This window comes from Prionailurus viverrinus, chromosome A1 (genome assembly GCF_022837055.1).
Source record: "Prionailurus viverrinus isolate Anna chromosome A1, UM_Priviv_1.0, whole genome shotgun sequence".
NCBI classification, from domain to species: Eukaryota; Metazoa; Chordata; class Mammalia; order Carnivora; family Felidae; genus Prionailurus; species Prionailurus viverrinus.
Genome location: NC_062561.1, coordinates 140,355,994 through 140,382,605, shown reverse-complemented (window position 1 = coordinate 140,382,605; position 26,612 = coordinate 140,355,994). Strand labels below are relative to the sequence as shown.

Genomic DNA, 26,612 nt, shown 5'->3' with positions numbered 1-26,612 from the left:
TTGGTTTCATTTTATGAATTTAGTACATAATACCATTTGTCAATGATTCAAATTTCTCTATAATCAAATTTAATTTTATTCTACCTTGTATTGTTTAATTGTTTACAAATATTCGTTGATTTAGAAAGGGTTTTTTTTTTTGCTAATTCACTCTCTTTATTAGTATTTATATTAACAATCAATCTATTCTCTTTTTTAACTACTTGATTTTTTCCCTTTTTCATAGGGTCTTTTAAATCTAGAAGAGTTTTCATTCCCTTTTTTAAAATTCTGTGATATTTAATTATTGAAAGAAACCAGGTCATTTGTCCTATAGAATTTCCCACATCCTGGGCTTAGTTAATTTCATCTCATGGTGTTAACATATTCCTCTGTCCCCCCTCCATGAATATAAATAACTGATAGATCTAGAGGCTTGGTGAGGTTTTGGGGAGTGCCTAGAATACCTCATCAGGAAGTGCCATTTATTTTTGTGGTACTGTGCCAGGAGGTACATAATATTTGGTTATCTCACTTTTAGTGACGTAAAGATTATCTTTGGACTTAAGGGTTGTCAGCCTAATCCATCCATTATAAAATTCTCCATTAGCCCTTTACCCAGGAACTTATGACTCATTGAAACATGGAGGATGTAGGTGGACAGGTGTGAAAAAACAGAGGTCTAGTTTTCTGGTTTTTTGTTTTGTTTTGTTTGCTTATTTTGTTTTACTGTTCTGCATAACCATTGCATCTATTGATGAGCATTGCCTACATCCATTGTTTCATGGGTTGCAAAATGGTGATTTTCTAATTCTATTATGCCGCTCATATTTGTTAGCTGTAATTTTTCTATCAAGAAATTTTGCCCCAATAAACTCTTGGTCATCCTGAAAAACTGATGGTGTAGAAACATCAGGATAAATGCTTTATTTTCTCCCTTTTGTTTTAGAATAATAAAATGGTGCCTATCAACCTTCTAAAGTACCAATTATTATTATTATTTTTAAATTTTTTTATGTTTATTTATTTTTGAGAGAGAAAGAGACAGAGCATGAGTGGGGAGAGTCAGAGAGAGAGGGAGACATAGAATCTGAAGCAGGGTCCATGCTCCGAACTGAGCTGTCAGTACAGAGCCCGACGTGGGGCTTCTACCCACGGACCGAGAGATCATGACCTGACCTGAAATTGGACGTTTAACTGACTGAGCCATGCAGGTGCCCCAATACCAATTATTATTTTTAAATGGAAGTTCTGGATTTTTATACATTTGATGTGTTTCAATTTATTTGAATGTTTAACTCAAACCAACCAATTCAAAAGGAAGCTGAGTTAAATTTCCTTTCAACATTGTTTGAATATCTGGATCATAACACACCTGAAATGCCTGGGTACTTATGGATGGTTCAGTTACAGGATCCAACCCACCCTTTTTATCTGCTTAAATCAGTTTGAATTGTATCTTTTCTTGTCATGTGCAGCCTGGATTTCTAACACAGATCAGTCATTCTTCTGTCCCTGTCCTGCAGTGAAACTTTGGATTTTAAAAAACAAAAAAAGTTTCCTATAAAATCATGCTGGCATTTATGCGAATCATCTTTGCTATTCCTTCTTTATGCTTTGAATCTTGGCAAGTCTCTTGAATAAGATAAAAGAACTGAAGGCACACAAATAACCGACTCTTTTCCACCAAAGGAGAAAGCATTTTAAAAAAAGGAATTTGAATCTCAGGCTTAGAAGTTTTCTATACTTAGCTAAAGTTACCAGATGCCTGGAGCAAGTGCTTTTACTAGTGGAGAGTTGCCTTCTGGTGTAGGGCATTTAGAGCCACCCACAAGCCTTTTACTGGATATGCACTTTCCATTGCTGGTAATTACTTAACACTTCTTAAAAAGTAGAAACAGAAGGACGTCTAGGTGGTTCAGTTGGTTGAGCATCCAACTCCTGATTTTGGCTCAGGTCATGAATTCACCGTTTGTGAGTGGGAGCCTGCTTGGGATTCTCTCTCTCCTTTCTCTCTGCCCTTCCCTTGCTCTCTCTCTCTCAAAAATAAATAAATAAACTTAAAAAAACCCTAAAAAGTGGAAACAGAGCTAGATGATCAAAGGAGTAGGTGAGCAGGAGAGTGGATAGGAATTTAGGACTGATTTAAACATGGAGGATGTAGGTGGAGAGGTGTGAGAAACACAAAGAGGCCTAGTTTCATGCATATTTATTACTGTCCCACCTAATTTACAGAGTGGAAATGAAGAATAATCAAGTAAGTTTAAAAGACAACCAGCAGCCAAGTGTTTTAATATGATCTAAATAGTAGCGGTTTAAATAAGATCTAAATAGTAAGATAATAAGAATGGGAAAGCCATTGCATGTAGAGAAAAGAGCAGTGAATTGGGGAGTTAGAAAGTCCTAGGTCCAGCCATTTATTCAACAAACCTTTAAAGACTGAATACGTGCTAGACACTGAAGCTTTCAAAGTGAATACTAAACACTTGCTAGGCAGAAGGGGTTCTCTCTTATCCTGAATCTACCTCTCACTTGGCAGATGGAGTTCACTTGGCTTTGTTTTGAATGATTGAATTAAAAAGTTTCAAGTTATATTGATACAATGTATCAGATATATAAAAATCTAGTACTTCAATCAAAAATCGTAATTGGCTATTTTTGAAAGTTGCTGGGACTACCACTTTTCTAAAAATTTATGTAGAAAAAAATATCTACTGTTTCTACACAACTTGTATTTCAAGGTAATTAAAGAGTTAATGAGGAAAAAATACAAATACAAACAAAATACGTCGATTAGTGTAGTTGATGATCTATAAGCTAATGATAAACATGCTTGTCTTGCCTATCTGAGGACACCTGGGGAGAGGGTGTCACTGGGATTAAGGAAAAAAGGCAGCACCTGGTGGACTGCAAAAACACTCTACGAGGTCAGGTAACATTCTGGCTTCAGAATGTCAGACTGACAGCCCAGGGGCTGGCGGGCCGGGCAGCTGCTGACAGTTCTTTTCGGGTCTGGATCTCACAAGCATGAAGCGCATTGCGGGTAAGGTAACCTAGGTCTCGCTCCTGCCAACGGCGTTAGGCAGACTCGGACTTCGGTCTTTACTGTGGCATCGCTGCCTTTCTGGTCCCCACGACCGCAACCGCAGTCCCTCCGCCCAGCTCAAGATGGGTTAAAAAAAAAAAAAAAAAAAAAAAAAAGCACAGAAAGCGGATGCGGTGGGAGGCCACGCCCCAGACGGCCGGGAAATCCAGAGCGGGCGCGCGTTGCCAGCCACTTCCGGCCCTCAGAGTCGGGGGCGGGGCCGCACGCGGCTCTGAAGTGGGGCGTGCGGCTCCCCCTGTAGGCGGCGTGCAGCGAGACGGCGGAGCTGGAAGGCCTCGCCGCGTACGACGGTCGTTGCCCCTCGGTGCGCTCAGCCTTTCTTTCCAGGCCCGCCTCCCGCCTCCCGCCTCCCGCCTGCAGCCTCGAATTTCCTTTTTTGCTCACAATTTCCCCCGGCCCTCTGAGTGCGCTTTCTTTTCTAGGGAAGCGGGGAGTGGAGAAGGAGGATAAAAAAGGCTCCAGGTGCGAGGCAAAGATGGAGGAAGGCTCCCAGGCCCCGGACTGGGACAGTGATGAGACGGTGATAGACGAGTCGGTGACGGAGAGCGACCTGGAAGAAGAGGAGCTGCCCTGGAGAAGGTGACCACCTGTTAGCTCCAGGCCTGGCGGTGGAGTAGCCCTCGGAGATTTGGGTAGAAATCATTGGCACCCAAATGTGTCATTGCAGGCGGGATTCGAGTCTTGTGAGGCAGCCAGGCCTGAGCTAAGAACTTGTGAATAACCTCACCACGGCCCCCCCACCCCCCTCGGCCCAGTTTAGGACCAAATGAGCTTTCTGGTAGATGGCTGATATGATATAATATAATATGATATGATATATATAATATAATATACCTTTTTAGCCTGAGTCTAAGTCCTTTCGCACAGGCAAAAAAAAGTGTTGGGTCTAAACTTCTGAGATGCAGTTTAAGTAACTCGAAGCTCTGAACTAGGAGATGGTTAACATCATTTCTTTCAAGAAAAGAATGTGTGATGGGGGAACTGGTTACTACCAAACTGGAAACGAATAATCTTATAAGCATCAAAGATGGTAGTTCAGTTCATCAAAACCTTCTTGAACATAACTAGTTCTCCATGCTAGATATAAAACTATGGAAGAGGTGAGGCCACTGCCTTTGAGAAACTGACAGGCCAGGGAAGACACATAAACAGATAAATTGCTTTTTTTCATAAGCAGGTAATTTCAGTAAAATGTGGGAAGTCCAGGGATGGAAGCATGCCTTGGCTGGTTTAGGAAACCAGAGGGACTCTCACCTCAACCCAGGTAGTCCTCAGAGATTGCTAGGGTTGACTTCTGAACAGAGGCTTGAAGGTGGGTTAGGAATTAGCCAGATGAAGAGGTATCCTAATCTGGAGAAATTAGGTATCCTAATCTGGGAACTGGTTGGGTAAAGGTGTAGCGATGGGACATAGCATTGTTATGTTTTGAAATGTACAAATAGTTAAGTCTTACTGAAGTGAAGTGTTAAATGGTGGAGTGGGCAGTGGTGGAAGATGAGCCTGGAGAGGAAGGTAAAGTGAGGTGATGTAAGGCCTCATATATCCTTAACGCCTTTGTGAGATGTTAAGTGGAGGGGCAGCATAATCAGATTTTCACTCTCCAGGATGCCCTACACGAGGGCTTTTCAAATTTTAATGCCCTTATAAAATCACTCCAGAATCCTGTTAAAGTGTGATTCCAATTCAGGAGTTCTAGGGTGGGATCTGAAATTCTGCATTTCTAGCAAGCTTGCGGCTTAAAGTTGGTATCACTTACAGCAGAGATCGCCTTTTGCAAAGCAAGGGTATAGGGGTTAGCTTTGGCATTAAAGTAGTAACAGGCTGGGATGACGAGAACTCAACTAGGAAGAAACAGTGGGAATGGAAGGAAAAGGGCAAATTTAAGAAATCGTGAGAAAGTAATTTGGCAGGAGATGGTGGTTAATCTGATATGGAGGATGAGGGAAGAGCAGCAAGTAAGGGATGATATCCAAGTTTTGGGGTCATTTATTTATACACACAGCAATATTTGCCCTTGGTGTGCATTTCAGCTAATACATGGAGTCTGTTAACAACCGTCACAATCAAGTTCCAGGATAGTTCCATCACTCCAAACAAAACAAAACAAAACACCTCTCTTGTGCTGTCCTTCTTAGTCAAGTCCTTTCACTCATTTAAATCACTATTCCTATATGTATAATATCATGGTTTTTTTTAATCTATCTGATTTCAGCCCTCTTCCCCCTATCTTTGGTTCTTAGCTTTATTACAGTGTGTCTAGGCATGGGTTTTTTTGGTGTTTTTCACTGAGATTGTTGAATATATAAATTTATGTCTTTTACCAAACTTGGGAAGTTTTCTGTCATGATTTCTTTGTATATTTTTTTCTGTACCAGTATCTTTCTCCTCTTCTTCTGGGACTTTAATGGTCTACATGAATGTTAGACCTTTTGATACTGGTTCCCAGATTCCTGAAGCAGAATTAATTTTTTTTTCCATTTTTTTCTCTCAGTTCTTCAAACTGTATAATTTTTATTGCTCTATATTCAGAGTTATTTACTCCTTCCTTTGGTCATCTCTATTCTGTTGTTGAGCCAATCCAGTGCATTTTTAACTTCAAATATTATCATTTTCTCTTCTAAAATGGATTCTTTTTATAGTTTTTATTTCTCTGCTGAGAACTTCAATGTTTTCATCTATTTGATGAGGGTTTACCTTTTCTCATAGAGAATGATTGGAATAGCTGCTTTAAAGTCTTTGTCATATCATTCCAACATCTTGGTCATGGGGGTGCGGTTGGCATCTGTTAATTATCTTTTCTCTCAAGAATTAGATTTCCTGTTCTTTGTATGTTGAGTAATTGTGATTATATCCTATGTATTTTGAATCTTATGTTCTGGATTCTTGGTCCTGTTAAAACCCTCTTAAGGGTGTTGATTTTTGTTTTGACAGGTAATCAGCCTCATTAGGTTCTGACTGCACATTCTATTTTGCCTTCCTTGGGTGGTGGTTACCTCAGTCCAATTTTCAGAGTCTTTACTGTGCTATTTGACTCTGACTCATGTACCACTCAGGGGTTAATCTGGAACTTGGGCAGTAGTTAATATTGTAGTTGAGTTCTCTAAATCTTTGTTATGCTTCTTTGAATCTGCTTTCTATGTGGACAGCTCAAGGTTGAGCCTAGGATTTATGTTGAATTGTATACAGAATTAGGTGATTCCCCTTTTGTTTGTTTTTTTTTTTTTTTTCCCTACAGGAGTCTCATGCACCCTTCCTTCCCCATGCACACATGCTGGTTCCTATGACCAGAAAGCCAGATTTCTGTCAGTGTTAGCCTTCTTGCTTTAGGGCACTCCTTGAAACTAAGGCAACCTTCATGGTGGAGTGTTAAGAGAAGAAAATAAAGGAGATGCTCTCCCTACTCCTTAGTGTTTGCTTCCTCTAGCAAGAGAGACAGGCTTTCTCTTGGGTTTTAAGTGCCTAAGATGCCATGTTTGGTAACACTATATCTCTGAGGCCAAAGAAAACAAATACAACCCAGGGATTCCCCCCACCTTCTCGCATTCACAGATCCCTTTCCCTAGTCTTGTGGATAGAGATAGGGGGTTTCTTCTGGAGTTTTTGCTGTCTGAGCCCACCGTGCAGCTTCAGGATTAGACTTTGGATCAAAGCTGGAGACAAATAAAGGACCAACAAAATGAAACAAACTCTGAAACTCATCCATTACAAGGTTGTTTAGATTTTGACTTCAGCCCCAATATGCCTGCTATTGTTTACTTTTCATATTACTCAGGTAGCTTTTAAGAAATACTCTACCAGGGTTTTTATTTGTAATGAATGGAGAAATAGGCTGTAGATGGTTTACTCTATCTTGTCTGGCCAATCATTTTCTTCCCCTCTAAGTCACTTAAAATGCTTCTCTGCAGTACCATACAGACATCATTTTTTCAGACCTCACAGCTCAAGGTTAAAAATTGGTGATTTTATTGACATGGCAATATGGTCAAAGTTTAAGCATTGCTGAAGCTGAATTGCTGGACCATTGTATTTTGTTTTTCTTCATCTTCTTAGCTTGTATATGTTTTGTTTTGGCTATTTTTCATGCACAAGTTCCCAACTTTAACTGGAATGAGGGATACAGCTCCTAGTAAAGATCCCCAGGAGGCAATACGTATAGTTGTGTTCACTGTCTAAAAAAGCACTCTCTGAGAGCCTGGATTTAGTCCTAGCCTTCCCTCTGGAAACCATGTCTGAAAATGCATCCATTCCTTTTTGTGACTTGATGGGTGTTGCTACTAGTCTTATGTGAAAATTCAAGTTGCTGACTAATGAGATTTTGTTGGCTTGTGATTTGTTTTCTAAGAGGCAGGATTCATTTTTCTTATATGTGCCCTGGGAACTTTTTATCAACCCTTGTATTCTTTTACAGCCTCTGGTAAGGTTAACTGCTCTATAACATGAGGGATATATCTCAAATTAATCCTGTTGAGTACATTTATAGAACCACCTTAGATAGTTCATTGCTACATGGATTTGTATATGTGTTCAGGTCACATGTCTTCTGAACACTGTAATTGCATACAGTGAAAAGCTAATTCAACATAATTACCCTGGAAGATGAGTGTTAATTTTGTCCCTCAAGACAGACCAACACTGTCTTCATGTGAATTGTGTAGATGGAAAATACTTGTTACAAAGGATATACTTGGGAAAGGGAGGAAAAGAAAGCAAAGTACAAGGAGACAAGGATTTAATAACCACATTAAATTGACTAAAGAAAGCAACATTTTGGTCAGGGTGTATATCAAAATACTGGCAACTCCATTGATTAAACACAGTGGTGTCAAGTGCTATTTTTAGAACTGTGACACTGAAAGGATATTTAATTAGATTTTTTTATGAATCAAAGCCTTGACATGACATTAGAATTGTGCTATTTTGATAACTTTGATAACATATAAACTTTGAACATATAAAATTGAAACTCTGATTGTCCCAAAAAATGTTACTGTATTTTTAACAAAACAGTGAAAATTATTTGAGAATTTCAGATTTTGCCTGAAAGTTTTTCTTTTAATCCAGCCATCTATTTTCTCCCTCCCTTTTTTATAGTTAGTATTTGCTACTATCTCATTTTCCAATATCTTAAAATTATATTTTATTATTAAAATATGCATCTGTGGGGCACCTGGGGGGCTCAGTTCGTTGAACATCTGACTTTGGCTCAGGTCATGACCTCGTGGTTCATGGGTTCGAGCTCAGAGCCTGGAGCCTGCTTCAGATTCTGTGTCTCCCTCTCTCTCTGCCCCTCCCCCAGTCGTGATTTGTCTCTCTGTCTCTCTCTCAAAAATAAATGTTAAAAAAATTAGAGAAAATATGCATCTGTAATGAAGTGGTCAGTGACTTTTGGTGTATTAGCTCTTAATGTAGTCTAGTAGTTTGACTAGAATTCACTTTGAAATTAATGTTCTCTTTTCAGTTATTTGTTTTAAATGTTAATTTTTTTTTTTTAATATTTTTTTTTTTCAACGTTTATTTATTTTTGGGACAGAGAGAGACAGAGCATGAACGGGGGAGGGGCAGAGAGAGAGGGAGACACAGAATCGGAAACAGGCTCCAGGCTCCGAGCCATCAGCCCAGAGCCTGACGCGGGGCTCGAACTCACGGACCGCGAGATCGTGACCTGGCTGAAGCCGGACGCTTAACCGACTGCGCCACCCAGGCGCCCCTTAAATGTTAATTTTGAGAGAGAAAGAGAGAGAATGAGCAGGGGAGTGGCAGAGAGAGAAGGAGACACGTAATCCCAAGCAGGCTCCACATTCTCAATGCAGAGCCCCATATGAGGCTCAGTCTCATGAACCACAAGATCATGACCTGAGCCAAAATCAAGAGTTGGACACTTGACTGACTGGGCCACCCTGGTGCCCCTATTTTATTGAGAACATGGATAAGTAATTTTTTGGCCCCCAGTCTTTTGGTTTTCCTTTTTGTATAAAAATATTCCTGACTACTCTCTTATGGAAATAGTTAAAAAAAAAAAAAAAAAGACCAAAGATTTATGTGTATTAGGAAATTATTTCAGAGTTATTTGCAATAATGAATACTTAAAAACAAATGTTTTAGAATTATATAATGCTTAAATAAATTATACATCCTTGTGAGGGAGTATTATCAATATTTAATGGTTTTAGGAAGAATTTTAATGACATTGCACATGTTTAAATATAATTGTTAAGTGAAAAATGTAGTTTCTAAAACTTTATACAGATCAATCCAAACTTTGTAAAATTAATGGTTCTATAACACATTAGCCTTCATAGAAAGAAAGCTGAAAGGAAATACACCAAAGTCTTACTACAGAGAGAATTATAGGAGATTTCTGTATTCTTATTTATAATTCCCTTTAGTGCCCACATTTTGTATAGTTTTTTTTTTAATAGATAATATATTTACATGGTTCAAAACATTTTAAGTATAAAGGGTAAAAATCTCCTTCTCATCCCTATCTCCTCAGCTACTCATTTTTCTTTTCCATAGACAGCCAATATATTCGATATATTTAATCCTCCCTGAGATATTTTCTTTTTTTTGTTTATTTATTTAATTTGAGAGAGAGAGAGAGAGAGAGAAAGCATGCACAAGTGGGAGAGGGGTAGAGAGAGGGGGAGAGAGAGAGAATCCCAAGCAGGTTCCATGCTGTCAATGTGGAGCCTGATGGGGGTCTTGAACTCACAAACCGTGAAATCATGACCTAAGCTAAAATCAAGAGTTGGATGCTTAAACGACTGAGCCACCCAGGGCTCCCTGCCAAGATATTTTATAAGTTATGTGTATATGTTTGAGAGCATATGTAAAATTTTTTTCTAGAAATAGAAGAACTATGTCAAAGAGTATGGGTGTTTATAATCTTAATAATTGATTTATTTGGATTTAGATCATAATTAGGAAGGCTTTCTTTCCTCCACACTTATAAAAGAATACCTCCTTTGTTTCTTTTAATACTTTTTGTTTCATTTTTAAACATTTACATTTTGATTCATGTGGCATTTTTATATGGAGTACACTGTGAAGTGTGGATCCAACTAAATTATTTTCCAGATGTCCCCTTCATTGTCACAGTATTATTTTTTGAAAAATCCTATCTTTTCCTCTGATTTTAGATGCTGCCTTTTTCTTTTTTAATATTTTTTAACGTTTATTCATTTTTGAGAGACAGAGTGTGATTGGGGGTAGGGGGAGCAGAGAGAGAGGGAGACACAGAATCCAAAGCAGACTCCAGGCCCTGAGCTGTCAGCACAGAGCCTGATGCAAGGCTCAAACCCATGAACCATGAGATCATGACCTGAGCCGAAGTCAGAAGCTTAACTGACAGAGCTGCCTAGGTTCCCTTCTCCCCCCTTTTTTTAAAGAGAGAGTGCCCATGTGCACATGCAAGCTGGGATGGGGGGCCAGAGAGAGAGAGAGAGAGAGAGAGAGAGAGAGAGAGAGAGAGAGAGAGAGAATCTCAAGCAGGCTCCATGCTCAGCACAGAGCCCAACGCAGGGCCTAATCTCAGAACCGTAAGATCATGACCTGAGCCAAAATCAGGAGTCAGGCCTTTGACTAAGCTACTCAGATGCCCCAACTACCATTTTAATATACTAAATTTCCTATGTAGGTGAGTTTATTTAGGAGATTTTATTCTGTTTATTGGTGTGTCATTTTATGTGCTGGTTTCATTTTTAAAAAACATTTTCTTTTGTCTTTTAAATTTTTTTTAATGTTTATTTTGGGGATACAGAAAGACAGTACAAGCAGGGGTGGGGCAGAGAGAGAGGGAGACACAGAATCTGAAGCAGGCTCCAGGCTCCGAGCTGTCAGTACAGAGCCCTACACGGGGCTCGAACTCACGAAGTGCGGGATCATGCCCTGGGCTGAAGTTGGACGTTCAACCGACTGAGCCACCCAGGTGCCCCTTTAGAAACATTTTCTATCCAAAAATATTTTAATGTTCTGTAGGTTATTATCTCCTTATTGTTATTTAAAAATTTTTTCCTAACTGTTCTTATTTATTTTACCAGATGAATTTGAGGATTAGTTGTCTAATTCAATAAAAAGTCTTGTTGGAGGGGGCACCTGGGTGGCTCTGTTGGTTAAGCATCTGGCTTCGACTCAGGTTATGATCTCATGGTTTGTGAGTTTGAGCCCAGTGTTGGGCTGTGTGCTGACAGCTCAGAGCCTGGAGCCTGCTTTGGATTCTTTGTCTCCCTCTCTCTCTATCCCTCCCCCACTCATGCTCTGTTCTCTCTCTTTCAAAAATAAACCTTAAAAAAATTTTTTTAAGTCTTGTTGGTATTTGTATTAGTATAATGTTAAATTTATAAATTTACTGATGGAAAATTGACATCATGTTAATTTTTGTACTTTTTTTTATTAAGGTAGAATTTACATATAGGAAAATTCATTTTTTTAGTGTACAGTTCTGTGTGTTTTGACAAACACATACAAAATTGTGTAATAACCGTTACTACAGTGAAGATATAGAATAGTACCATTACCATCCAAAATTCCTTCATGCCTTTTTTGTGTTATTTTTAGATTTTAAAAATTAAAAAATTTTAAAAAATAAAATAATTCTGACTTTTAGGGATATTAAGATGAATAGATTGTTTTACTTCTTAGAAAAATGTACTAAAGTAATGGTATTATCCATATTTGAATAATGAAATTTTCAGTCCTTAGCAATGGCCAGTAGTAATTGAGCCAAAAAAGTTTTTTCTCCTTATAGTAGGAGACTATATTCACTCTTAGAGTATGTTAGGTTAAGGACTGGAGTCCTTTACATTGTTAATTTTGCTTGTGCTGAGAACTATTAGGAAATACGGGTTTTTTTCTTTTTTTTAATGTTTATTTACTTTTGAGAGAGAGGGAGAGACAGAGTATGTGAGGGGCAGAGAGAGAGAATCCCAAGCAGGCTCTGCACTGTCAGCACAGAGCCTGACGTCGGGCTTGAACTCATGAACCGTGAGATCATGACCTGAGCCAAAATTGAGAGACGCTTAACCAACTAAGCTACCCAGGCATCCCTGTTTTTTTTGGGTTTTTTTTGTTTTTTTTTTTTAATATTTATCCATTTACTTTTGAGAGAGAGAGTGAGTGAGCAAGAGCACAACCTGGGGAGGGACAGAGAGAGAGAGAGAGGGAGACACAGAATCTGAAGCAGGCCCCAGGCTCTGAGCTGTCAGTACAGAGCTCAACATGGGACTCAAACTCATGAATGTGAGATCATGATCTGAGCTGAAGTTGGACGCTTAATAACCATCTGAGCCACCCAGGTGCTGCGGGGTTTTTTTCTTTTTAATGGTGACTTATTTTTCTTAGTAGCCTGTTCTTTCTTCTTTATGTATGTGATGTATATTTGCAACTGGGAATGGAAAACATGAGATAGTTCTGTAAATTTTCTTACCGCTCCCCCAATTTTTTTTTTAAAATTTTTGCCTCCACAGTTATGTTTTACTAAGCTTTTAAAACAATGTGAGAATCCACACAGTGGTATACTATGAATTAATAAAAAGAAATAAGGAGAGTCTCTTTCCTCTAGGACGATCAATCTACTGGATATATTGTTAGGAAAAAAAAGAAAGTAAAGTATATAAAGAATGCTACTGCTTATTTAAGAATGGGTGAGGGCATATATACTTACATTGCTTATATTTCCAAAAACACATTGGAAGGATAAACCATACAATATTTAAAAAATGGGAAGTGAGGGAACAGGTGAGTGAAAGAATAGATGCTAGACTTCTCTAAATACATCTTATTTTGTACATTTGTTTTTCGAAAGATGTAAATAGCTTACATAATTATAAAACAAAATTAAATCACCATGAAAAAACTTTCTAAAAAGGAAAGGCAAGATTAAACAAGTGAATCTAATTGTGTATTGACTTGGTAGCATAATTACACAAAAAGGACCTGAGTGCCTTTAAAACAGAATTTAGGTGAACATACCAGACGAGATTAACTCTCAGGATATAAAGAATTGCAGAATACATTTAGGGGCGCTTGGGTGGCTCAGTCGGTTAAGTGTGGGACTCTTGATTTCTGCTCAGGTCATGATCTCACGGTTGTGAGATCGAGTCCCCATGTCAGGCTTTGCTCAGAGCATGAAACCTACTTGAGTTTCTCTCTCCCTCTTCCTCTTCCCCTCCTCCGCTGGTGCACACAATTTTCTCTCTCTCTCAAAAAAATTGCAAAGTAACGTCAATAATCACACTGTTAATGATAATATTAGTATGGTGGACTTCAAGGCTCTGTGCAAAATGAGTGGTTCTGGGTCTAAGGCAAGAGATATATAAGCTGAGCCTAGAATATCTTATTCTGGGAAGCTAGGGAAGACTACTGATGTATTAATTTGCTGAGGCTGCCATAAAAAATACCATAGACTAGGTGACTTAACTAACAGAAATTCATTTTCTTTCATCTCTAAAGGCTGGAAGTCCAAGATCAAGGTGGTGGCAGGGTTGCTTTCTCCTGAGGGCTTTCTCCTTGGCTGCAGATGGTCGCCTTCTTGCTGTGTGCTCGTACAGTCTTTGCTCTGTGTGCATTCATCCCTGGTGTCTGTCTTCTTATATGGACACCAGTCATAATAGATTAGGGCCCCACCTTCATGACCTTCTTTAACCTTAATTGCCTCCATGAGCCACTTTGAAGGTTTTCCCACTAGCTAAAAACTAGACAATTTGAGCATTGATAAGAATAATAACAGCAGTGGATTTAAATCTATGAATTCATAATGGTCTTAATATTCTGAAAACTGGTCAAGAAAAAGAAAGAAGTAAGCATTTATTTTTTCTTACCTGTGCAAACTGTACCTAGGTAACCTGGCTGAGTAACATGGCTTGACTGTGAATGTAATGATATAGTTGATGAGAGAAAAAAAAAATTTTTTTAAGCTTATTTATTTTGAGAGAGTGAGACAGAGAACACACACAAGCTGGGGAGGGGCACAGAGAGGGAGAGACAGAATCCCAAGCAGGCTCTGCCCTGTTAGCGGAGAGCCTGACTCAGGGCTCAGACTCATGAACCATGAGATCATGACCTGAGCCAAGATCAAGAATTGGTCACTCAGCTGACTGAGCCACCCAGGCGCCCTATGAAAAATTTTCTTTTAACATGTAACAGTGGCCATTAATAAATGAAGAAAGTGGCAAAGTAGAATACCACCATTTTATATAGGTCTAATAAGATAATGAATAGACCTAGGCAGTGTTCATAAGTGGCCACTAAGAAGAGTGACAACCACACTGTTGAGCAAGTCGCCAATCATCATCAGTAGAAATGCAGATAGTTTTTTTTTTTAAGTTTATTTATTTATTTTGAGAGAGTGCATAAGTGTGCACAAGCTGGGGAGGGGCAGAGAGAGAGGGAATGAGAGAGAATCCCAAGCAGGCTTTGCATTGTCTGTCCAGAGCCCAGTGGGGGGCTTGAACTCATGAAACCATGAGATCATGACCTGAACCAAAATCAGGAATTGGACACTTAACTGCCTAAGCCACCCAGGCTCCCCAGAAATGCAGACACTTCTGCCTTATCCATTTTGCTATCAGGATCACCAAGGAAAACAAAATGCAGTCAAGCACTGGCTGAAACAGCACTTTACTCACGTTGAGAAGAAGCACAAGATCAGCTTCAATTGTAGGCATACGTCCCCCATAGCAAGCAGTCACTCTCTGCAGTTGATGCAGAGAGATTGGGCTGCATACACCCATCTTGTGCCAAAGAATGACTTCATCTTGTCCCCACAGAGGACAAATGTAGTAGTGGGGTTTGCCAGGTGCAAATACACATATACTTACACAATAAAAGAGTACACACTGAGTCTGAAACAGGGCAAGGTATTCCCACACAAGGTCATAAATCCAACACACGCTGGGAAACACTTTCTTAGTAAGAAAGTGTTCCATGCCGAAAGCTGAGAGGGAGTTGAAAGACTATACAGGAGACTGCCTTCTCAACAGTACTTTATTATCTCCTATAGGAAGTATACACATGCACCCCACCCCCATTTGAACTTGAATCAGGTCAAACTTCTGGCTCTAATAGCCAGTTTATATGAAATATACGGGATAGAGGAACCTGTTACATGACATGCAGTTAGAAAATTCAAAATGTGGGAAACTGCAGGAAAAAACTATTTTTTTCCAACTAATAAATTGTAGTGGGATGGGGATAATTATGGATTCAAAGAGAGACTTAGACATAGCAACCAAATGCAATGTTTGCACCTTGTTTGGATCCTCTTTTGAACAAAACAACTAAAAAGAGACAGTTGGAGAAATGTGATTACAATCCATTTAGTTTTCCGTTGGTGTATAACAACTTATTCCAAAACCTAACAACTTGAAACAGTAAACATTATCTTGTAGTTTCTGTGGGTCAGGAGTCCAGGAGTGTCTTAATTGGGTCATCAGGCTCAGGGATTCACAGGGCTGCATTCATCTGAAATCTTCATGAGAAGAATTCACTTCCTGCATAGTGATTCTTAAGATTCACTTCCTCTCTGATGGTTGACTCCCTTAGTTTCTTGCTAAATAGGGTTCTCCACAGAGCATTTCACAACATAACAAGCTGACATCCATGAGAAGGAATAAGCAAGAGAATAAAAGAGGGAGAGCAAGATGAAAGCCAGTGTCTTTTTGTAACCTAACCTCAAAAATAACATCCCAACACATTTGCTATATTGTGTTCATTAGAAGACTTTCTGCATCTAGTCTGTACTCACAGCGGGGCACAGGACATAAATACTGGGAGACATTTCAGAGGCTGCTTACTGAAGACTGTAAATATAGTAATATTAAGGAATTTTTGGCTTTAGAAAGTAAGGTAATTATGGTTATTTTTTAAAGTTGCGATTATTGTGGTAATGCTTGAAAAGAGTTCATATCTTTTAGGGTTCCATACTGAAATATTTCCAGCTGAAATAGAATAAGAGGTCCAGGGCTTGTTTCAAAAGAATCTAGTGAGAGACTGGCAGGAATAGAGAGGATGGCAGAAGGATTATAGAAGAAACAAGATTGTCTGTGTACTGATAATTGTTGGACCTAGACGATAAGTGTACTGTTATCTCTTTCATTGCTTTTGTTTTTCATTTTCATTTAAAAGGTGAAAAGCAAAATGAAATAAGTAAGTGAATGACAAAAGAATGCCTTTAGTACCAAATTATATGTTCATGCCTTGGTACACTGTTACATTTTTAGATTTTGGAAAGATTTTTTTTCATTTTATTTTTTATTGTGGGTAAAAAAATATATATATATCTCATAAAATTTACCATTCTAACCATTTTTAAGCATACATTTCAGTGACATTAAGTATGTTCACATTGTTGTGCAACCATCACTGCCCTCTGATGTCAGAACTTTTTTCATCTTCCCAAACTAACACTCTGTATCCCTTAAACACTAACTCCCCATTCCTACCTGCTCCCAGTCCTTGGCAACCACCGTTCTACTTTCTGTCACTATGGATCTGACCACTCTAGCTATCTCATATAACTGGAGTCATATAATATTGGTACATTTCTATCTGGCTTATTTCACTTAGTATAATGTTTTTAAGGTCTGTTTCTGTTATAGCATGTGTCAATATTTTCTTTCTTTTTAAGGCTGAATAATATTCCATTTTATGTACATACCACATTTTGTTTATCCACTCATATCTGTTGATGAACACTTGGGTTGCTTTTACCTTTTGGCTGCTGTGACTAATGCTTCTCTGAACACGAGTGCACAGGTATCTTTTTAGATCCCTGCTTTCAGTTGTTTTGTGGACATACCCAGAAATGGAATCACTAGATCAAATTGTGGTTATAGATCTCTTTTTTGAGGAACAACCATACTGTTTTCCAAATGGTTGTACCATTTTCCATTCCCATCAGCAATGCCCAGGATTTCCAATTTCTCTCTATCCTTGCTAACACTTGTAATTTTCTGTTTTGTTTTTGTTGTTTTGTTTTGGTTTGTTTATAACCATCCTAATGGATGTGACGTGGTATCTCACTGTGGTTTTGATTTGCATTTTCCTAATTAGTAGGGTTGAGGATCTTTTCATGTTCTTATTAGCCATTTGTATATCTTCTTTGGGTAAATTTCTTTTCAAGTCCTTTGCCTATTTTTGAATTCTGTAAGGGTGTTTTTAAATTTTTTTTTTTTTTTTTCAAAGTTTATTTATTTTTGGGACAGAGAGAGACAGAGCATGAACGGGGGAGGGGCAGAGAGAGAGGGAGACACAGAATCGGAAACAGGCTCCAGGCTCTGAGCCATCAGCCCAGAGCCTGACGCGGGGCTCGAAGTCACGGACCGCGAGATCGTGACCTGGCTGAAGTCGGACGCTTAACCGACTGCGCCACCCAGGCGCCCCTGTAAGGGTGTTTTTAAATAGAAAAGATAAACACTTAAGTCTGCCTACTAGCACACTTGCCATGGTGTATCATTGCTGTTTTTAGTTTTGTATTCATCATTATAAATGAAGCTTCTTGAGGCATGGACTGTTTGTCTTCTCTCCTTGTTACCTTGGTGCTGCCTAGAACATAGTAAGAAGTGAATCCAAAAATTAAAGGAATTCTGTCATTTTGTGTTCTGAAAACATATACCCAAATTTAACCCTGGGATTTTAATCTCACAGTTTCTGTGGTATAGAGAAATGTGAAAGAGAATACCTACCAGCACTGTTCCCTTAAATCACCTAATTTCATCTCATTCAAAAACTACTCCCTTCATTCCTTACTCCCAAGTACTCAGAAATAATGGGGTATTTGTAAAAATGAGCATGACCATATGAATAAGTATTGCTCATCTTGTATAAGTTTTTAATTAAAGCATACATTACTAAAAAATACTTTGGTACAGATATTAACAGTGGTGTAACTAAGAATTTTAGCAAGTTTAGGTATAATTAATAATTACAGTTAAATTGTTAGTCTACATTTAGGAAACATAACAATCTGTATCTTCTTTTTTGGTATTTGAAAGGTTGCTCTTTGATGAAGACACATCTCTTAGATCTGAGTTCAGTCTCCATCCTGGTATAAGTGGCAGGTGCAAAGGTGAGAAATAATTTTTTTCACTAAGTAGTCACTTTAATTTCCAAAGTGTTAATATTCTACTAACTTATCCTTTTATAGTTAGTTTTGTTTTTAACTTTACACAGAATTAGTTTCTTGTACTCATCTGTAATAGACCCTGAGGTCTATTAAGATCTATTACTATAACAATAGCAAGGGGAATTCTAACTTCAGGCTCCTAAAGGGGGCTACAGAGATAGGCCAATGATACCCAGATAGCTCTTCTCCTTGCAAAAATTTCCAGTTTAACCATACTACTTGCATATTTGCAGAAGTGAATAGTACTTTTTAATAACCAGTCTGAGGCACTTGGGTGGCTCAGTCGGTTAAGCGTCCAACTTCATTGCAGGTCATGATCTCACATTCGTGGGTTCAAGCCCCACGTTGGGCTCTGTGCTGACAGCTTAGAGCCTGGAGCCTGCTTCAGATCCTGTGTCTCCCCCTCTCTCTGTCCCTCCCCCACTCGCACTCTGTGTGTGTGTGTCTCTCTCTCTTTCTCTCTCAAAAATAAAATAAACATTAAAAAAAAATTTTTTAAATAACCAATCTGATTATTTCAGGCTGAAATTAAGGTCCAAATATCCTTGGTTTATTTATATATATTAAATTTTTAAATTTGAGTACAGTTGACACACACTGTCACATTAGTTTCATGTGTACAACATAGTGATTTAACTTTTGTATAGGTTATGCTAGGCTCACCACAGTGTTAGCTACCATCTGTAACATACATTATTGCATTATCATTGACTGTGTTCCCTATGCTGTGCCTTTTATTCCTGTGACTTATTCATCCCATAACTGGAAATCTGTATCTTCCATTCTCTTTCACCATTTTTTTCCATTCCTCCCACCCCTTTCCCTTCTGGCAACCATCAGTTTCTTCTCTGTATTTACAGGTCAGATTCACCTTTTCTGTGTGTATTTATTTGTTTTGTTTTTTAGACTCCACATATGAGTGAAACCATATGATATTTGTCTTTCCTGGTCTGACTTATTATACACTATTAGCAAAGTAGCAGAAAGAAACTAAGAAAACAATCCTATTTACAACTACAGCAAAAAGAATAAAATACCTAGGAGTAAATTTAACCAAGGAGATGAAAGAATTATCCTCTGGAATCACATAAACAAATGGAAAGATACTCCATGCTCATGGATTGGAAGAATTAATATTGTTAAAACACCCGTATGATCCAAAGACATCTACAGATTTAGTGAATCCCTATCAAAATACCAACAACATTTTTTCACAGAACTGGAACAAATAATACTAAAATTTGTATGGAACCACAAAAGAGCTCAAATAGCCAAAGAAGTCTTGAGAAAGAAGAACAAAGCTGGAGGTATCACAATCCCAGATTTCAAGATACACTGCAAAGCTGTAGTAATCAAAACAGGATGGGTACTGGCACAAAAGATTACTGGAACGGAATAGAGAACCCAAAAATAAACCCACACTTATGAGGCCAATTAAACTATGACAAATTAGGAAGAATATGCAGTGGGAAAAAGATAGTCTTTTCTGTGCAATGGGGAAAAGATAGTCTTTTCAATAAATGGTGCTGGGAAAACTAGACAGCTATAAGCAGAACAATGAAATTAGACCAGTTTCTTACACCATATACAGAAATAAATTCAAATGGATTAAAGACATATATGAGACTTGAAACCATAAAAATTCTAGAAGAGAACACAGGTATCAGCCCTAGCAACATTTTTCTAGCTAGTTGTCTCCTAAGGTAACGGAGACAAAAACAAAAATAAACTGTTGGGACTACATCAAAAGAAACCATCAACAAAACAAAAAGGCAACCTACGGAACTGGAAAAAAATATTTGCAAATGCTATCTCTGATAAGGCGTTAATTTACAAAATATATAAAGAACTTAAACAACTCAACACCTAAAAGAGCAAATAACCCAAGTAAAAAATGGGCAGAGGACTCGAACTGACATTTTTAAAAAAGAAGACATACAGATGGCCAACAGACGTATGTCTTTTGCTAAGTATCGCTAATCATCAGGGAAATGCAAGTCAGAATCACAATGAGATTTTACCTTAGACCTGTCAGAATAGCTAAAATCAAAACAGCAAGAAATAACAAGTGTTGGTGAGGATATAGAGAAAAAGCAACCCTTGTGCGCTACTGGTAGGAATGTGAATTGGTACAACCACAATGGAAAACAGTGTGGAGGTTCCTCAAAAAATTAAAAATAGTAATGCCATATGATCCAATAATTCCGCTACTGGACATTCACCCAAAGAAAATAAAAGCCCTAATTTTAAAAGACATATGTACCCTTATAGTTACTACAGCATTATTTATAGTAGCCAGGATATGAAGTAACCTAAGTGTTCATTGATAGAAAAATGGATAAAGGAGTTGTGGTATATATACACAGCAGAGCAGTACACAGCTATAAGAAAGAAAGCTCATACCAGTTGCAACATGTGGATGGTCCTAGAGGGGATTATGCAAAGTGAAATAAGTCAGACTGAAAAAGACAAATACAATATGGTTTCATTGATATGTAGTACATATATTTTTAAAAAATACCTTTCACCTACCACTTTTCTATACTTCCTGGGTCCACTTCTAGATTTGTTTGTTTGTTTTAGAGAGAAAGCACACATGTGAGCATGGGAAAGGCAGAGGGAGAGAATCTTAAGCAGGCTCCATGCCCAGAGCGGAGGCCAATGCGGGGCTCAATCTTACAACTGTGAGATGATGACCTGAGCCGAAATCAAGAGTTGGTCGCTTAACCGACTGAACCACCCAGGCACCTTCTAGGTCAATTTAAATACTTCTAGAAAAATTCGTCACCAATCGTCACTGTTCAAAAAGAGCAATTCTGCAGTAGCTGTTTAAGTGGTAGATTATTTTCTTCTGTGCTTTCTTCTTGTGAACCATTTTTAATTTTTATGGATATCTGAAAATAGGTGTGGAAAAGAAGAAAAGTTTCTTTTTTTAAAATGTTATTTAAGAGAGAGAGAGAGAGAGCGCATGCAAGCCAGCAGGGGAGGCAGAGAGAGAGAGGGAGAGAGGGAATTCCAAGCAGGCTCCATGCTGTCAGCCCAGAGCCTGAGGCAGGGCTCAGTCCCACAAACCATGAGATCATGACATGAGCTGAGGCCAAGAGTTGGGCACTCAATCTGTTGAGCCCTCCAGGCACCCTGCCACTGTTTAAAATACCATTATTGTGGGGGCAGATACATTGTAGGGCATATATATATATATGGTATATATACCACTATATATATATAGTCTTTCCACTTTTTTTGTTTCTTTGATCTCTTTGGCTTTTTTTACTGCTGTGCCGTCACTGCATTATTTTATAAACCTTGGTTTTAAGTACATTTCTGTATCTGGTAGGGAAGATACCTTCCCACAGAGAGTAGCTGGCCATAGCATTCATCCTGAGCTCCTTGGTACAAACAGCAAGCTCAGTGAAGTGTGAGACCCACTGAGAGCTTCCAGTGTACCCTCTTCAATCTTTTTGTTGGATTTGCTCTGAGCTGGGTGGTTTTCTGAGATTCTGATGGAAGAAATCCAAATAGTTACTTCTGAAGGAGCCCCTCCTTTTCCTTTGTTGAGTGACATGCTGTTTACCAATGTTTGGTTTCCCTTTTTTAAAAAAATGTTTATTTTAAGAAAGAGACGGGATCCATGCACGTGCATGTGAGTACAGAAGTGGGAAAGGGGCAGAGAGAGAGAGAGAGAGAGAGAGAGAGAGAGAATCCCAATCAGGCTCTGCGTTGTCAGCACAGAGCCCAACGTGGGGCTTGATCCCACAAACTACGAGATCATGACCTGAACTCTGGCTCAAGAGTCAGATGCTCAACCAACTGATCATTCAGGCACCTCTGGTTTCCCTTTAATACATTCTCATTTTGATCCTTGGTGGGTATATTTCATTTTTTCTCATTGCTGCTTCAGATTTTATTCAAAAAAAAAAAAACTCTTTTGTTTGGATTCTTTTCAGGAACTAAGAAGAGAAGAAAAGTTAAAATAGGAGCTCAATTTCCCATCTTAAAAACACAAAACTCTGACTGTTTTTGTATTTTATACTAGCATTACAAGTTTTCAAAAATGACCTAAAATGAAATTAAAAAAAAAGAAAATACTCCTTCTAGTGGGGCTTAAGTCTGTATATTGTCTTTACTTATCCTTTGCATTCATTCATCCTGAAACAATAAATATCAAGTGTTGTTTTATTCCAGTGTAGTATATATGTTTCTTTGAAATTAATAACTTAAAAACTTTGGTATACAGAAGTGGCAGTTAGGAAATTATAATTCACAAAATAAATTTAAATGACATTTTGTAGTTTCTATAAAATCATAGAGCTGTTGCCAAAGCAGAGCAATGAGACTATTTTCAAAGGATTTATGATTGTTTCATTCTAGGCAAACTTTCTCCTGAGATTCAACTTGGGTTTAAACTGAGAGATAATCCCCAAGAGCAAATGAGTAAAAATAAGATAATGCCTCTTAATGACAAGGCAGTCTTACAGGTAGGTAGCATGTTGATTAAATACATACTTATTAAAAATTGGAAATGCTATTTCAAAGAGTGACAAATTACTAATGATTAATTCTTTTTGTCTGTTATTTTCTTTCTTCCCTTGCTCAGTTTTTTACCGTTTCTTAGCCATTCTGTTTCTTTGTTGTAACTTTGGTGAAAGCCTTATTTATTTATTTATTTATTTGTTTGTTTGTTTATTTTTATTAAAAAAAATTTTTTTTAACATTTATTTATTATTGAGAGAAAGAGAGCATGAGCAGGGGAGGGGCCGAGAGATGGGGAGACACAGAATTTGAAGCAGGCTCCAGGTTCTGAGCTGTCAGCACAGAGCCCGACGCAGGGCTCAAACTCACAAACCACGAGATCATGAGCCGAAGTCGGACGCTCAACTGACGTCGGACTCTCAACCGACGGAGCCACCCAGGCGCCCCAAGCCTCTTTTTTTTAAAGGGGGATGTTGAAAATGTCTCATTTCTTCCTCTCTTTGCTTTCCTTATCTATCTCTCTTTCATGTGGAACTTCTGGGTATATACCCAGAATAAGTGAAAGCAGTGACTCCAAAATATATTTGTACATCCATGTTCACTGAAACATTATTCAAATAGCCAAAAGGTGATAGTAGCACAAGCATCCATCAACAGTTGAGTGGATAAACAAAATGTGGTACATACATAAAATGGAATTAAAAAAAGGAGATAGTGATTCATGGTACAGCATGGGTTAACCTTGAAGACATGATAAGTGAAATAAGTTCAGACACAAAAGGACAAATATTATATGGTTCCTTTTATATTAGGTATTTAGTTTCAGAGCAACAGAAAGTAGAAGAGTAGGTACCAGGGGTTGGGAGAGGGGTGAATGGGGAGTTAGTACTTCATAGGTATCGAGTTTCAGTTGGAAAAGATGAAAAAGTACTCTAGCTGGATGTTGATGATGGTTGGACAACAGTGTGCACAAAATGCCACAGAACTGTATGTATAAAATGGTTATGATGGTGAATTTTGTGTTATATATATATTTTACCACAACAAAAAATGCTAAGAAACAATAACATAAGATTATTTTAAATGTTAAATTTTTAATTCTTGTATTAGCATTTATCATTTAGAAACAAAATCTTCCCCCCCGCCCCCAGCAACCTCAAGATGAAATGGAACAAAGTCAAGCTCTATTCCAGTAAGTATATTAATTTCTGGCTTTGTTATATTGTAGATTTTTTTTGTAATTTTACACACTAAAACAAGTCTTCATTTTCTCAGGAGTTTTAGAATTATTGTATTTTTTTAAATGGTTGTCCCTTTAAAAAATAAAATAAAATAAAAACAGAGAGGGAGGCTAACCATAAGAGACTCTTAATTATAGAGAACAAACTGAGGCTTGATGGAGGGAAGTGGGTGGGGGATGGGCTAAATGGGTGATGGGCATTAAGGAGGGCGCTTGTTGGGATAAGCACTGGGTGTTATATGTAAGTGGTGAATCACTTAGATCTACTCCTGAAAGTGTACTCCTGAAAGTGTACTACACTGTACATTAACTAACTTGAATTTAAATAAAATCTTGGAAGGGGCGCCTGGGTGGCTCAGTCGGTTAAGCGGCCGACATCGGCTCAGGTCATGATCTCGCGGTCCGTGAGTTCGAGCCCCGCGTCGGGCTCTGTGCTGATAGCTCAGAGCCTGGATCCTGTTTCAGATTCTGTGTCTCCCTGTCTCTGACCCTCCCCCGTTCATGCTCTGTCTCTCTCTGTCTCGAAAATAAATAAACGTTAAAAAAAAAAATTTAAAAATAAATAAAATCTTGGAAGAAAAACAAATGCCCCTTTAGCAGCATAAGTGTTATTTACAAATATTCTAGATAAGTTTCATTTCATGAGGATTGGTTCATATTAAGTTGATTTCTCTATTAATGTTATTTAAAAAGTAAATTTATAGCATGACATGAAGGAAGAATTTGTAGACCTTATTGAAATTAGACTTTGTAGAATTATTGTATTTTAAAAGGCTTTATCCTTTCAGTTTTTTTTTGAACAATGGTTCGCATGGCACCTGGGTGGCTCAGTCAGTTAAGCATCAGACTGTGGCTCAGGTTATGATCTCACAGTTGGTGAGTTTGAGCCCTGCATCAGGCTCTCTGCTGTCAGCTTGGAGTCCACTCTGTCTCCCTGTCTCTGCCCCTCCTCCACTTGTTGTCTCTCTCCCTCAAAACTAAATAAACATATTAAAAAAAAACAAAAAACGGTTCTCAAAGTATGGTCTGCAGACCCCTTCAGAGTCCTTGAGACTTTTTCTAGAGGGTCTGTGAGATCAAAACTATTTTCATGGGAACCTGGGTGGCTCAGTTGGTTGAACATCTGACTCGTGATTTCAGCTCAGGTCATGATCTCATGGTTCCTGAGATTGAGCCCTGCATCAGGCTCTGCGCTGAAGCTCCGAGCCTGCTTGGGATTCTCTTTTTCTTCACTTCTCTTATCTCCTCCCCTGATTGTGCTTTCTCTCTCTCTCTCAAAAGAAATAAACTTAAAAAATTTTTTTAAAAAGGCATTTTCATAATAATACTACACATTATTTGCCTCTTTCATAGTATTGACATTTGCACATACAGTGCTAAAGTAAGTGGTGGGTAAAATGCTGGAGCCTTAGTAAGAATCAGGGCAGTGGCACCCATTAGTATTAGTAGTCACTGTAATTTTCACTCCCATGAACTAGCACTTAAAAAAGAAAAGGAAGAAAAACTCAGCTTCACTTAATGCATTTGATGAAGCAGAAAGGTTATTGTTTTATTGAATTCCTACCCTTGAATATATATCTTCTTGATGTGCTGTGCAGTGATGGGGAAGTATGCCTAAGTACTTCTGTGCATACTGAAGCATGATAGTTGTCTTAAGAACACTTGTGCATTTGTTTGAATTATAAACATTGTAAGAAAATTAGCTCACTTTTTCTTTGAACTTGGAAGAATAATTGACAGACAAAATAACATTCATACTTGGGTATATGGCAGACATGGTCTTGAAAATGAATGAAGTAAGCCAGTCACTTCAAGGAAAAGCTTATGATATTTGTTGCCAATGAAAAAGTTCTAGCTTTCAAGTGAAAATAAGAGGTTAGGAAAACTTGTTTTTACCACCTCAACCTTGATGGCTTCCCAGTACTTAAAATTTTCCAGTGAGATCAGTGGATCCAGTGAGATCATATTTATAAAAGTGATCTTTCTGATTTTTAATAATCTGTCAGTATAAGGAAGATCTGCATAACTCAGTGAATTAGTATTTTCTAAAAGACAAATGCATAATGTCACAAAATCACATGCAGGTGAAAGATCCATTCAAAGTGCAAATAGACCATTGGGTTATAATGTGACAGAATACAAAAAGTTCGTTGGTGTTTCAATTTCTACATTTCCAATTCACCTGTAAAGTTATTCCTTTTAGAGTTTTGGTGTGATACTAGAGTTATCCAAAAAGACTGCTAAAATACTCCTTCCTTTTCCAACTGCATACCTGTACGGGGCCAGATTTTTGTTATATACTTCAAATAAAACAGTATTTGTATGGTGGGGCACCTGGGTGTCTCAGTTGGTTGAGTGTTTGACTCTTGATTTCGGCTCAGATCCTAATTCCAGGGTCATGGCAAGCCCCAGGTCAGGCTCTGTGCTGAGCATGGAGTCTCTCTCCCTCCCTCTCCCTCCCTCCCTTCCTCCCTTCCTCTCTCTCTCTCTCTCTCTCTCTCTCTCTCTCTCTCTCTCTCTCCCCCTTGCCCCTTTCCTCCCCACCCCCAGATCTCTCTCTCAAAACAAACAAAGAACTAAAAAAACAATGCTTGGCAAAAAATTGAATGCAGTAGCAGATAATGAGATGACAACTGGCTTTTATCGAAGCCATAGTTTTTTCAAAATGTTAAATAATGCCACATTTTCATTTT

The 26,612-nt window shown here is 38.2% G+C and overlaps 1 protein-coding gene across 4 annotated transcripts in view; it reads left to right on the top strand.

Moving 5' to 3' along the window:
- The first annotated feature begins 3,264 nt into the window (after window positions 1-3,264).
- The window catches only part of ANKRD31 (ankyrin repeat domain 31), a 137,570-nt gene continuing 114,222 nt past the window's right edge, over window positions 3,265-26,612 (top strand). For 2 of the 4 annotated variants that reach the window (XM_047823193.1, XM_047879458.1), the window contains exons 1-4: window positions 3,401-3,664; window positions 18,076-18,149; window positions 22,578-22,684; window positions 23,831-23,871. In XM_047823193.1, the coding sequence (XP_047679149.1) occupies window positions 3,561-3,664; window positions 18,076-18,149; window positions 22,578-22,684; window positions 23,831-23,871 (326 nt within the window). In that variant the 5' untranslated portion in view covers window positions 3,401-3,560. The other 2 variants (XM_047879451.1, XM_047823197.1) reach the window with 2 other exon arrangements.